Below are 13,908 nucleotides of genomic sequence, written 5' to 3' on the forward strand. Positions count from 1 at the left end.
GCCAACTTTTTTGTCAATATTAAAGAACTTTAATGATTATTCATAATGCATGTGTTTTAACTAGAGGGAGGTGGAGGTAGGGCAACAGATTCAACACATAATCCATCTAATCCTGCAGTTTTAAGTCTTAAATGGCCCCTGCTGCTTCTTAATGGGCAGACTGCAAAGCATTCAAGTGAGCTGACGTTCCGATTAGTGCTCATCATCAGGCTTCCTTGCGTAATTCTGGGCCAGGAGCGGTCCCTCGGAGAGCCACCTACCCAAAAGAAGAGGAGGCGGAAAAAGGCACATGGGTGTATTTATAGAAAAATTAGGCCCTTTTTGGAGAGTGAATTATTAAGTGAAGTGCGCGGGTGCAAGCGTCCCAGTTTTCTGATTAACACGGCGAGCATCATGGGCCCAGGATGAGACGGAGGACTAACTCCTTCACAAACACACCAAGAAGCTGGACTCGCTTTTCGTGGACGTTGTCATTCTATTTATGGGGCTTTGGGTCAAGGGGTGATCAGGTTGATTATTTGGGAAGACAAACTGGATCTACAATTAGACTGTGAAGATGAAGAAATTTTTGCAAAACAAAAAAGGCAGATCGTCGTTGCGTCAGCCCAAACGGAGTCAATCCAAAGATTTCTGTGAGTGTTTTTGCTGTGTTCTATTGTGAATCCCAATTTTGTGCATTTATGTTCTGATTTAATGACTTCATGTACGTTGTGTGCTGATGGGAACGTTGATAGTGGGAATTTGTCTGCAGGGGTTATGAAGGTCTCTATCTCTGCAAAGACTCAATTTAATTGGCTGTCATGCAGTCTGTGAACCAGGTCAGGGACCTCTGGTGGTCCAAGGTGGAGAAATCCACTCTGCAGTATAATTAGAGGTGATAGTAGGAGGGAGTAGAGATTGCAGTCGTGTCAGTTCATTTGAACGTTACAGTTTGAGGAGCTTTTAAGCGGTTTTCCCTTTCAACTGATATTAGCTAACAACACCGTCCATCTTCAGTCCTCAGCATGCCGACATCCAACCAGGGCTGGCCTGAGGAATTTGGATTCCAGGTTGGCGGTAATGGACCAAGCTACATCTTGTCCGTAGAGGAAGGAAGCAGTGCCCAGTTGGCCGGCCTTCAAGCCGGAGATCAAGTGTTGGAAATTGAAGGCCACGATGTGTCGACGCTGGGGCCGCAAGCTGTCATTGCCATCGCTCAAACTCAGAAGAACATCCCTCCCAGCATTGGAGTCGTGTCTCGCATCCAGCAGGTTTGACATCAATTAATTCATCTATCGTTTTTTTTTTTTTTTTACGGTATTTTTTTATTTACAGATGGACATCACACCAGGCGCTGATGGTCGTTACGGTTTCACCATAGTAGGAGATCGCCCCCTGCTGGTGGAGGACTGCTCCCCCTTCTCCCCGGCCGGCCGTGTGGGTTTGAGGGCAGGCGATTGCGTCATGGAGGTCAACGGCATCCCCGTCAGGCAGCACGAGATGGCTGCGGCGCTCATCAAGTCCACCCAGGGGAGGACGTTACGCTTGGGTGTGCTAGGTCTCGGTGCGAAGCAAAAAATCAGCATCGGCGTAGAGGAAAATCAGATCGGAGGGGAAAACCCAAAAGCGGACCGTAAACACAAGGCTCTGGAGTTCAACAGGAAGGTAAGCAGACATGTTGGAATATTTCCACTCGGACTAGAATGGGACTCAATCGGATGGTGATTTCATCACCGGTAGGTTGAGCGGCTTTTAAGCGACGACCCAAATGTGAAGGAGAAACTTTTCAGCGTGTTGAAGCAATACGCAGCGGAGAAGAATGTCGAATGGTTGGCCTCCGTCTTGCCCGAAATCCTCATCACTGATGACCAACGTCAGCTGATCTCCAGTATCAGGTGAGATGTTTCCACTCATGGTTGTCTAACCAAGTCCAGACAAACTACTTGAGGCACTTGCTGTTGCTTAGGATTGGATTAGCCACACTTTGGATTTAGGTAGGTTCCATCTGTTAAATCCAGAGTGACCCCCTCTTTGTTTCATCCCTATCATACTTGCAATCTGATTGGCTGATAATGGATATGTTTAACTGGCCATCCAACCAATCAGCTAATCAGTCGATCTTGTTTTTTTTTTTAATATCGTTGATTGTCACTACCATCTGGTGTTTTAGGATATTCATAAAACTGGAATACTTCCAAAAAAATCCATTCCAGGCAGCCAGAATTACCTGTTTTGTCTGCTGGCCAAGAGAGACTGCAGTCTTTTTTTTTTTTTTTCCCACAGCTTGCACTTCCTAGCCAATAAAAGCGGCCAATTATTCTCGTACTACTCTGGCCGCTTACCCACAACTACTACAGTGCACTGTAAGAAGGCTTTCCAACTTGATTTTTTTTTTCTTTCCAATTGCGTCACAATGGTGACATTTGAAGTTTGACTCTACCTTTGCTCACTCATGAATAATTCAGCGGCACGGCCACTTATAATGCTTTATTTGTGCTAATGAAGGGCACTAACATAATTTTGCCTTTCCACAACTCTCTCACCAAGGGGATATTTGTCTTCTCCTCTGTTGTATTTTCCTCTCGCTCCAAGCCCCCCCCGCCTCCTCTCTGCGGTCCATCCCCACCTGACACTCGGTGGTGGAGGACTCCTGCACGATCCTACCCAATATCTTTTATCGCGTTGATTCCAGTCTGAGGTGTGCCCGATACTGTGTTGGCTAGTCGACGGTTCTGTTTGCGTTTTGGTATTTGTTTGGAACCATGGATGAGCGTTGAAACGATGAATTGCCTTGGGTGAGTACTATATATATATTTTTAAAATCTTTCTAGTGCCTATATTTATGTTTTGGATGAACTGTATTACATCTGAGTTTTTATTGATATTCAGCAATGAGTGCTGTATAATTACCATTCATCATTATTACAGTTATTATCTGTGGCTTCTATTCTTTTTTAATCTTAACTCACTTGAGTGGTTTAAGACTCCAATAAAATGTAATCTTGAAATTAAATATACCGATGTGGACAAAGGCTAAATATAGATTGGCCAGAACAAAGAAGAAAAGGAGCAGTTACCGTTTGCTGGAACTTCAGCACCATGGATAGCGCCAGTGCCAACTGTGACGAAAAAAAAACAAATACAATCAAAAATTAGTTGTTTTTAATGATGTAGATCTGATATAATAATAATAATAATAATAATAATAAATTATATTTATAACGCACTTTACATTTGGGGAAATCTCAAAGTGCTACATGGCAGATAAAAAACAAGAAAACAAAACAAGGACAAGTTTAGAACAACTGGACGACAACCAAGATATGAGAAAGAAAATTACGGAAATGCTAAGGTAAAGAGGTGAGTTTTAAGTCCAGTTTTGAAAGTGTCAGCTATTAGCTATTTTTAGCAACACGGAGACAAAATAATAATAATAATAATAATAATAATAATAATAATAATAATAATAATAATAATAATAATAATAATAATAATATTGCGTGTTTTCATTTCCCTAAGTGTGAGTTTTGCAGATTTATGATCAAAAAATTATTTCCTTAATTTTGTCATCCAAGAAACACTTATTATAATGTTTTTTTTTATTCTGCCTATTTTGTTTGCGCTAGAGAAGTATCACATTTACAGTTTAGCTTCATTTGCCTTCCTCTGAGTCACATCTGTGGGCCTCCACTTAAAAAGAAACGAGGTCTGCTCTTTGTAGTTTTCTCCTCGTCATTCTTCCCTTTGGAGAAATACACCCCTGCTTCCCTACTTGCTTCCTCCCCTCCAAGCTTCTATCAGACAATTATAAATTGTCTCCGCCTTATAATCGAGGTCAAATCGGGACACTCATTTAGTTTCCATGACTAGAAGCTGGAAACTTTATTTTTTTTGACGAGATGGCTGTTTTAACATGTCAGTCACTTTACATGTGGGGAAAAACAGCTTGGATTAGAAAAAAAATCTAAATACACACTAGAGACATAGCTTCATGGTACAAATAGATGACACAAGCGACAAATACAAAACAGCAAGGGGCTGCGTGGGTGTCGACACCGACATGGCTGCTGCAGAACATTTATTTAAATCCTATGGTTCTGTTTTTGTGGCTGCTGGTCTCAGCGTCAACACACACATTAGCAGTGTTTTGGGGAAAAAATATCAAATGGCTATAAATGGACAACAGCTAGAATCTTAATTGCCTATTGTCGCTATTATTTGCGTAAAATGAACAAAGCACAATTTAAATGGTCTTTTACAGCACGGCAAAAAAACAAAAACATAGGTGGGCAGTTTTGTTCAATTAGTAAAAGCGGCGAGGTCTTCGGGTCAACAAGATGATGACAGCTTGCCGCTTTGGATTTACGCTACGGTGACGAATGGGCGGAAGTGTGGGAGATGCTGTAGATGGAGAGAGAGAGTGAGAAAGAAGCAGAGGAATCCCAGGCTCATACACTCCCACACCTTTTTCTCTTGCTCTATTCAGGCTGCTGCAGTCACACTAGCCAGATTCAATCTCTTTGACTTCTCCTTCAACTCACAAAGATTGCCAGCGTGTCTGTTCAAAGCTCTTCCCTTTAAATTGGAGGCCTCGAAAGATTATATCGGATGTAAACATCGAGGGGCAACGTGGTGGACGTTTATCATTTGTTTCCTTAAGTGGATAAAGTTCGATCGAGATCTTCAACTCTGCTTCGTGTTTTCTTCACATGTTGCCATGTTGGCCAGAATCTTCATTCCCAAGAAGCACCGGCAGCGCTTCGACGAGTCCGTCTCTCAGAACGTAATCAACAGGCTGTGCCGCAGTAAGAGCATCAGCGAACCGCAAGGAAGAATCCGTCGCAGCCGGAGCGAGGATCACTCGGACCGTCACCGCGGAACCAAACGGGCCAGTTCGGTGCCCCGGGATGGAGGGGAGCCCGGTGGGAGGGGCGAGGGGGAACGAGATAGAAGCCACAGGAAGTCGGTCTCCGGGGTACAGACACACCCCGCTATTGGACCTAATCAAAGGTAAGCTCAAGCTCACACAACGGAAATAAAATGAAGATGGATGTTTAGTATTGGTGTACTTCTTCTTTCACTTGTTTCAATTTCTATCATTTGAATAGCGCCCCCCCTAGGATGCATGAAGTATAACTAATATTGCTGTAGCCTATCAATGACACGACGTGTGACTGGCATGTTTTTTTTTTTTTTTTTAGCCATTATCCTAAATATAAAAATGACTAAATACTTATGTGCAATGGGATCTTGGCATTGAGCAATGCCAGATGTACTTTTAAAAGGGTTCAAAAAGCCATAGAGTTATGTTACGTAATAGTCGAGGGAAGAAGGGGAGAGCGGGGGGGTCATGATATGAGTGTGACGAGCTGCTTTCTATAAGATCACTTGGGGAATCAAAATGGCTTCTAGCAATCTTTTGGTGCACTTTTACATCGAGGACCCCCCCCCCAACCCATCTGCATGTACTTATGTAAGAGCTGCCAACCTATAAAGAACATTTTTTTTAGCCTCTCGCCCCTGTTTACTTCTCAAAGAAGCTTGCCTTGATTCATCACCATGGCAACCTCCCTGTTCCTGCTAGACCGTATATCCTACATGTATATATTTATTCTCTTGTGTTGGTCTCCACTGGAGTAAACAACAATAGATGAAAATTGCACAACTTATCCCATATTCTTAATTTCACAATGCGCTTTTTTTCTACAGGCTCATTCGTGTCTACAGAGGCAAAAAGACTTTCGGCTTCACGCTGCGAGGTCACGCTCCAGTCTGCATCGATTCAGTCATTGCAGGTGTGATTCTATCTTTGAATCCAATTTTCAGCCCAGTGTGTGTGAGTGTATGTGTGTGTCTGTGTGTGTGGTGGTTATCAGTTCCTAGGCTTGAAGGCCATCTTTTGTTAATAATGAATGCAGCAGGAAGCTGATTTGACTCAGTTGAAATAAGAAAAGATAAAAGTACCATCACAACAACAATTTTTGCTGAACTCAAACTTAAGTGGTTTTGTATTCACCATGGAATTGAGATAATTCAGATAAAAAAGCACTAGAGGGGGGGCTGTAGGGGCACTGATCCCCCCCCTCAAGGAAAAAAATCCTAGCTGTGCCAGTGAACAAACAAAAAAATTGAAATTCTTCTGTCTGGACATGTGAGCGTAGGTTTATTTGCCCGCGTTGTTCCTGCGCGTGTTTCATGATGACGGCACAGCTCCCACCCACCACTATCTCCCACCATCATGTGCTGGTGAACATGTTGACTCAGTGGGCCTTATGGACGTCGGTATGGAGATGGTGGAGGTGGCAGGCGTGACTCTCATCGTGATCGCAGCTCCTCCGCCGAGGACCAGACTCTCATCTTTCACACTATGGCACCCGACGGACACTCATATTTAGTTTCCCGTGACAACGTTGTTACGTAACAAAATGTCACATGGACATCAGATTGTTTGCCGCGTGTCAGACAGACTGACGGATTCTAATGAGTCACCGTGAATCTTGTTGACAGTTTAGAAAGTCAAAATATTTATATTATATTAATTTATATATTATATTTATTATATATATTTATATTAATGGATTACAAGTCACATTTTTTTTTTGTCTTTATCACCCTATCAGATAGTCCTGCTGAAGAATGTGGACTAAAACCAGGTGACCGCATCCTCTTTCTCAACGGACTGGACATGAGGTCAGCTCATGTTTTCTATTCTTAATATTAATAACAGCAGCAATATTCTAATGCAAGTTTCCCTTACTCTAAAGTTTTTGTATTGCCCACTGCTGCTGTGTTAGATAATCCATCACAGAGCCTTTTTTTTTTATGGGTTACTGTCATCGTCTCGAACTCATTATATCACCGTAGCTGCATTGAGACCGAATATGCTGCCAGTGTCAGCTATAAATCAAAACTTCACAATGCAGCGAGATGAGCACATCTATCTTTTTTTTTTTTTTTTGCTGCTGCTGCAACTGTTTATATAAGCCTAACTTTCCTTGTGGGAGGCGTCGTAGTTCTTCTGCGTACTTTACAACTTCTTGACCTATGACACGGGTGGGAGTGAGAATAAAGAGTATTAGGAACACCTATTTAATGACACGAGGTTTAATATTTGGATGAACATAGTATGAGTCATCGTTTGTCTTTGCTATGACTCAAAGAACATTTGTTTGGGCCGCCTTTCATTTATTCCCTGCGTAGGAACTGTTCCCATGAAAAAGTGGTGTCAATGCTGCAGGGCAGCGGTGCCATGCCCACCCTGGTTATAGAAGACGGTCCGTCTGATTACTCCTCAGACCCGGAGGAAACTCCGACTCTGTCTTCCAACACTTTGCCGCGCTCGAGGTGAGTTACGGATTTTTGATCACGTGACCCTATGAGTGTGTAAAAAAAAATGTTGCTCAGATCTCCTATCCTGAGCTCCCTCCAATGGGTGGCGGAGATCCTTCCACCCAGCATTAAAGTCCACGGGAGGACATTTAGTCAGCAGTTGGAGCACTTGCTGACAATCCAGGAGCGCTACACTGTCTGTAAAGCCCTGGAGACTTTTTTCCAGCACAGGTCAGTTTAAATTCTTAAGCAAAGAAAAGTCGCTGTTGCCTTGGTAACTGTATGATTTTTTTTTTATTTGGGCCAGGAATTTGGATACGCTTATCGTCGATGTGTTTCCAGTATTGGACACGCCGGCGAAGCAGCTGATTTGGCAATTTATTTATCAATTGCTGACTTATGATGAGCAGGAACGTTGTCAAAGCAAGCTGTCGCGTTTTCTGGGTTTTAAAAGCAGCGGTGAGTTGAAGCGTTTGAATTGATTTGAATGGATTCTTTTTGACATTAAGGTTCTATTTTTGTTTTGCAGCTGTTTTAGATCCTGACGCCAGTTCGGAGCACCATCGGAGGAGCAGCTCCGTGCGAATATCTGGCACGTCGTTTCGTGGCGGAGTGCGAGAAAGAAGTTCGGATGACTGTATTATCGGAACGCACTTGGGAATGGGTAAAAGCTTCACACTTAAAATGTTGTCAACATTTTCTGGAATTTTCATTTTTTGTCACACCACTTAGCCTTGCCAGTTGCTATTAAAAAAAAAAAAAAAAAAACGGCCTTGCATGGCTTTTCGCTCTTCCACGCTATGCTTCATCCTCTCCCCCGTCTCAGCTGGGGAAGGATGCTAGAGGATGTTGCTCCTCATGCTTTATTGTGCTTCAGGAATTCATGTGGATGAATGTGGCAGTCAAGAGGAGAGGCAGTCAGGAGATGGAACCTCCTTCCCTGAATCTCCTGACCTCAGTCACGTAGGTATCATGCCTGCCCGCATTGGCATTAGCCAAGCTTGCTCCTCTCATATTTGAAAGTCTGCTATGACCTTCAAAGTGGAGTCTCCGCCCCCTTTTTGTGTGCTAATCATGCTTCCATTCATAGATGTCAGGCGTGTACACAGAGCTGGAGAATGTGTACGCAGGGAAGAGCGTGTCCCCATTGCGCGGGGGCACCCCGGCGGAGTCCGAGGGGCCGGGACAGACCGAGGCTTACGGCCGCTCTCTCTCCCCCCTCACTCTCCCCCCTCTCGCAGGTACTCCAAACACCCACACGCTCCAAAAGTGCTTCACTTGCCATCTAGACGGCGGTTGCTTTTAATTCAGTCGGGCCGGGATGGCAATGATGTCACGGTTACATAATCAAAACACTTATGTGACCCAATGTTTTAGTCATTTGTTTTTGGAGTTGTTGCAGGGGTGTCAAACTATGGTCCGAGGGCCAAATTTGGCCCGTGAAGACAAATTGTGCATTGACTTTGTGTCAATATTAAAATTGCAAATTGTCTTCACTTTTAAGAAATCGAGATTTTTATTACCTTGATTCGGTAGTCTTTGATTTCATGACTAGTTATTGTTACCTTCCAGGTAACCGTAAATCGGGCTTGTCCCTCACCTGGAAGGAGCCCCTCCCAACCAGCGTCTATGGGATGCAGCATCAAAGCAGCGTGGAATCCAACCCCTACGTCAGCTTAGAGAGCCCCCCGACTTCACCCCAACACAGCCCCGGCACGTTGGGCCGCCGCAAAAAGATCTTCACCTTTTCCCGCCCGCCCCGAAGCCGCGACACCGACAAGTTCCTCGATTCCCTCAGCGAGCAACTTGGCCACCAGGTCAATTTGGTGAACGTGCCGGGCGAGAACGACTATGAGGAGGTGGGAAATGATGATGATTATTTTTTTTACTTAAACTATGCATGACTATTATTATTCAAACTACACTTGTGTCACATGAACAGATATATCAAGGTGCTTGTTTCAGAAGAAGAAGTGTACCTGTAAGTAAAATATGATTCAAGTATTGGTAGAGTTTAATTAAAGTAGATCTGCCTTATAAGGACTGGAAACTCATTGACGTTGTATTCCATTTCACACACCAAAATATTTGCTTCCCCTGCACGGTATATTAAAATGGCGTAACTATGTTGTATTTATTTAGTGCATGTGTTTTACCTGCTGAATAGAAGACTGATGGAAGAGCAATTGCGGTGCAAGCCTGGAAAGAAACACAAAAGAAAAATGTCAAAAGTTTGGTCATGTTGATTTTTTTTTTCTAATTATGGTTTCCTTCCTCAGATGAGCTTCCCAGAAGATCAGGACATGGGCTTCATGCGTCGGCAGCTCAGTAGTGGCAGCAGTGAGGAGCACAGTAGCAGCGAGGACGTTTCTTCCCCCTGCTACTCTTCTGGCTCCGAGCACATCCCCCCTCCCCCTGAGCAGAGCCCCCCGCCTCCTCCACCCTTCCAGGTCTTGTTCCCGCCTCCAGTCCAGTTCACAGATCCCGTCCCACCCGCCCGTTTCTCCCCGGAACACGTCCCGCGCAGTCGGATGCCTTTCCATCCTCATCACCCCATCATCCCCCCTCCTCCGCCCCCTTTGAGGACCCTCCTGTCCAATCGCTCTCCCCTCCACAAGGTTCCGCCCACCAGGGAGGACGCCACCGGACGGCGTTTCCAAACACTATCCCACGGCCGCACCACCTTCACCACCACCACAATCCTGCGATCATCCCGCCCCGGCTACCTCCCCCGCCAGCTCAGCCAACCCCAACCCATTTGCCAGCCGTCCCCCCAGCCGTCCCCTCAGACGTTGCGGCCCAGCCAGCTAGTCCTGCACAGGCACCATCAGCTCCACCACCAACACAGCTACCAAGGGCCGATGCCCCCGTCCCTCGAAGATCATAACCCAACGCAGGGTCACAAACAAGACCCTGCCTCATTTCACAAATCTCCAAACTCTCACGTCACCCTCTCCAGCCACACCCTCAGACAAGACCCGGACTCCCAGCAGGTAACCACACCACTAAATAAGCCTTCAAAACAACACCACTGGACCACGTTTCCTATATTCTCATTTCAGGCTGCTCCACCTCCTCCACCACCTTTGCCCCCACCCTGCGAGCCACCCCCTCTGCCTAAACCAGGTCAAGCCTCGGACACCAACCACATGAGCGTGAAGAGGCTGCGCTGGGAGCAGGTGGAGAACTCGGAAGGCACCATCTGGGGTCAGGTGGGCTGTCATGCTGTCAAATTACGAAAAAACTTCCCCGCGTGGAGATTACAACATATCGTATTTGTTCAGCTCGGAGAAGATTCCGACTATGACAAGCTGACAGACATGGTGAAGTGTTTGGACCTTGATCAACACTTTGGAACTCAACGCAGATCCAGTAAGTTGGATGTCTTCTCATCTTTGTGTATCGTCATTTCACTGCACTAGTGCTCCAAATTGTGCCGCTATTTTTTTTCTTCTAGTTGGACGTCACTATCTGTGTTTATTGACCTTGTTTTGCTTGTATTTTTACAGTCCCATCAATCACACAGCTTGCTCCATTCTCCATAAGGCGCCAATTTTAGTGATAACACAGTTCTGGCGTGGAAAAAGACAAATTGTAGTCATCAATCAGTGACCTTTGACCTCAAGAAAGTCACAAGACAGAACTGTGTTATGAGCTTATCATCCTGGAATGTGTGTGTCTGCGAGTGTGTGTGTGTTTTATTGATCCCCGGTGCCTGGAGAGCACATCCTCACACCGTTGTTTAATTACCAGTGTCTCCATCAGAGCCGACCTTCCTGCCTGAGAACTTTAAAAAGAAAGATGTTGTGGAGATTCTGTCTCACAAGAAAGCTTACAATGCATGTAAGTACAAATAAAAAAAATAACATATTTTTTAAAATTAATTCAAATAAATTTTCATTTAAATAAAAAAATATATAAAAATGAAATAATTTTTTTAAATGAATAAATCTGGATTTCATAATAGGTCATCTTGCAAAACGGTTTCCAACGAAAGCCCTGTGTTGCCATGGCGACTGTTGCCTTCTTCTGTGCTCATTGTTTTTTTAAACAGAAGATGGTTTGTTGTGCTTTTTTTTATTAGCATTAGCGCTAGCTGTGCTTTGGCTGACTATTTTAGTATTTTTAACACTCCATAATGTGAGTAATTATTAGGACTGTTGCCATGGCGATGGAGGAAATCTTGTTACCATTCGACTCAAGGCTTGAAGAACATCCCCGAGGCTTCCGCCATAGCAAGCCAGCATTCTTCCAACCCTCAATTTTCCTGTCAACCTCCTTCCTTTCTCACAGCCATCCTCATCGCCCATCTGAAGCTCTCCCCCGACGAGCTCCGCCAGGTCCTGATGGACATGACCACCGACAGGCTGGAGCCCGCCCACATCAAACAGCTGCTCCTCTACGCCCCCGACGAGGACGAAGTCAAAAAATACGAACAGTTCGACCAGGACCCGGCCAAACTGAGCGAACCCGACCAATTTATTTTCCAGGTAACCACTACGCAATGCGGACAAGAACCAAAATTCCAAATACGATAAGTGGGGCTTTATTCCAGATGCTGATGGTGCCCGAGTATAAAACCCGTCTGAGGAGTCTCCACTTCAAGACCACCCTGCAGGAGAGGATGGAAGAAATGAAGGTGGCCTATGATTACATCTACAAGGCTTCAGTGGAACTGAAGACCAGCAAAAAACTGGCCAAAATACTCGAGGTGACAGCACTCAACACATTCGTCGCTTCTTCAGTTTTTCCATCCTTTAACACTGCTAAGCTCCGCCCACAGTTTGTACTTGCGATGGGGAACTACCTCAACAACGGTCAACCCAAGAGTCACAGGACAACCAGTTTCAAGATCAACTTCCTCACCGAGGTACCATCTTTTATCTCTTATTACCGATCGATCGTGTCTAATGGTTTCATTGCGTCTGCTAGCTCAGCACGACCAAAACGGTGGATGGGAAATCGACTTTCCTCCACATTCTGGCCAAGTCTCTGTGCCAGCATTTCCCAGAGCTTCTTAACTTTTCCAGAGACCTCACTACGGTGCCTCTGGCAGCCAAGGGTATATATATATATAATTTTTTTTATTTTTTTTTTACCTCTTAAGTCGCTTTTTAAGTGTCTCTTGCTTCTCCAGTGAACCAGAGGGTGGTGACCACAGAGCTGAGCGACCTTCACGCCACCATCCAGGACATCAGAGCGGCTTGTTTGAAAATCCCTCTCACCTCTGAGGACCACTTTGCTTCTGTCATGAGTGTACGTTATCTAAAATACAAAAACATATTTCAGTCTAGATTAAAATAATAATACTGTGTGATGTCTGGCAGAGCTTTCTGGAGAACAGTCACCCTGCAATCCAGTCTCTGGAGTCATTGCAGAGCAGAGCTATGGAGGAGTTCTCCAAAGTGGCTTCTTTCTTTGGAGAAGACGGCAAGAGCACCAGCACAGATACATTTTTTGCCATTTTTGCAGACTTCATTTCAAAATTTGAGGTGAGTGATTCAATTGGGACAGTTTTGTTGGGATATCAAAATACAGGAAATGATTGATTTGTCATTCCAGAGGGCCCTCAATGAGACCCAGACACCGGAGAACCCCAAAAGCCCCAGATTATCATCCCCTCTGGTTTGGTAGATACAACGCAGTCCGATTCCCACAACCAAAGTGCCAAAAATCACACATGAGACTGGTGACGCCACAAACAAACCAAGAGTCACTTCCTCTGCAGAAAGAATGTCCAACATCCATGTGGGAGATCAAGGGGTGCCCTCTTCTGGAAGAGAGCTGTTATTGCAGGTGCTCAGTACAACTATCCTAAAAATCAGCCTATGTAATTTATACTACAACAGATGATAGCCTAGATAGCAACAGATATTTATTGTAAGAATATAAAAATATATTTTGTGATGTAAGAAATTAGCAGGTAATTCATGACTGTTTGAAAATAGGAAAGTTTAGGTTTAGGGTGTCAAGAAAAAAAAAATCAATTACTGCAGAAATAATATAGCTCCTGAATTTTCCAAATAGAAAGGTTCTGCTTGTGTTAAACAAACAAAGGACCTGTAAATGATCCATTGTAAGTGCTATTCTGGTTACCATGGTGACCTCGTGACTCACAGTGTACCAGTAGCTGCGGTGTACTCTGTGTTGTATGAAATTGTAAATTCCCATGTTTTGGCTATGCACTGCTCATTGTTTTCAACGTGACCGCCCGGGTGGGCCTCTGAGCTCTGGTTTTGATTTTGTTGATGAAGAGTTTTTTTTTTAAGCATCGCAAAGTGGCTTGTTAGCTCTTGTAAAAGTCAACCAGAGCTGCTGCTAAGTATCGTAACCGTGTTTGTGGTCTAAATCGGTTGCATGTTGGTGCGGGTTATAGCAAACAACCTCCATTTTAAAAATGAACATATTGTTATTCTATGGAGCAAGTTGCCCCCCCCCCCCCCTCTTGTCTGTTTTGTGTTTTTAGTAGAAGTTGTGTGATAGCTTGACCGCCTACATTTGAGTTAAAGCTTTTTTTTTTCTGTTTTTGATTGATAAAATGATATGTCACTCACAAGCAAGGCCTCTCCCGTCTTATTTATTATATACATAAACAAAAGA

The 13,908-nt window shown here is 44.3% G+C and overlaps 1 protein-coding gene across 1 annotated transcript; it reads left to right on the forward strand.

Annotated features, from left to right (window-relative positions):
* Positions 1-556: 556 nt before the first annotated feature.
* On the forward strand, positions 557-13,774 carry grid2ipb (glutamate receptor, ionotropic, delta 2 (Grid2) interacting protein, b). Its single transcript, XM_061304878.1, has 26 exons — positions 557-632; positions 997-1,250; positions 1,315-1,644; positions 1,720-1,874; positions 4,708-4,989; positions 5,689-5,774; positions 6,600-6,669; positions 7,180-7,323; positions 7,384-7,539; positions 7,616-7,767; positions 7,838-7,972; positions 8,186-8,271; positions 8,399-8,549; positions 8,881-9,167; positions 9,251-9,289; positions 9,588-10,301; positions 10,371-10,520; positions 10,593-10,680; positions 11,062-11,151; positions 11,602-11,798; positions 11,864-12,019; positions 12,092-12,178; positions 12,241-12,370; positions 12,446-12,564; positions 12,636-12,800; positions 12,871-13,774. Exons 1-26 carry the CDS (start codon positions 557-559, stop codon positions 12,940-12,942), a joined length of 4,371 nt encoding a protein of 1,456 aa, XP_061160862.1. The 3' UTR covers positions 12,943-13,774.
* Positions 13,775-13,908: the final 134 nt, after the last annotated feature.

This window comes from Syngnathus typhle, linkage group LG18 (genome assembly GCF_033458585.1).
Source record: "Syngnathus typhle isolate RoL2023-S1 ecotype Sweden linkage group LG18, RoL_Styp_1.0, whole genome shotgun sequence".
NCBI classification, from domain to species: domain Eukaryota; kingdom Metazoa; phylum Chordata; class Actinopteri; order Syngnathiformes; family Syngnathidae; genus Syngnathus; species Syngnathus typhle.

What these genes read in the sequence shown, in the direction of transcription:
- grid2ipb (XM_061304878.1), top strand. Translation starts at nt 557, where the DNA reads ATGAAGAAATTTTTGCAAAACAAAAAAGGCAGATCGTCGTTGCGTCAG. An exon ending in TCAGAAGAAGAAGTGTACCT is followed by an intron (nt 9,290 to 9,587) that starts GTAAGTAAAATA and finishes TTCCTTCCTCAG; the next exon opens with ATGAGCTTCCCAGAAGATCA. An exon ending in TGGAACTCAACGCAGATCCA is followed by an intron (nt 10,681 to 11,061) that starts GTAAGTTGGATG and finishes TTTAATTACCAG; the next exon opens with TGTCTCCATCAGAGCCGACC.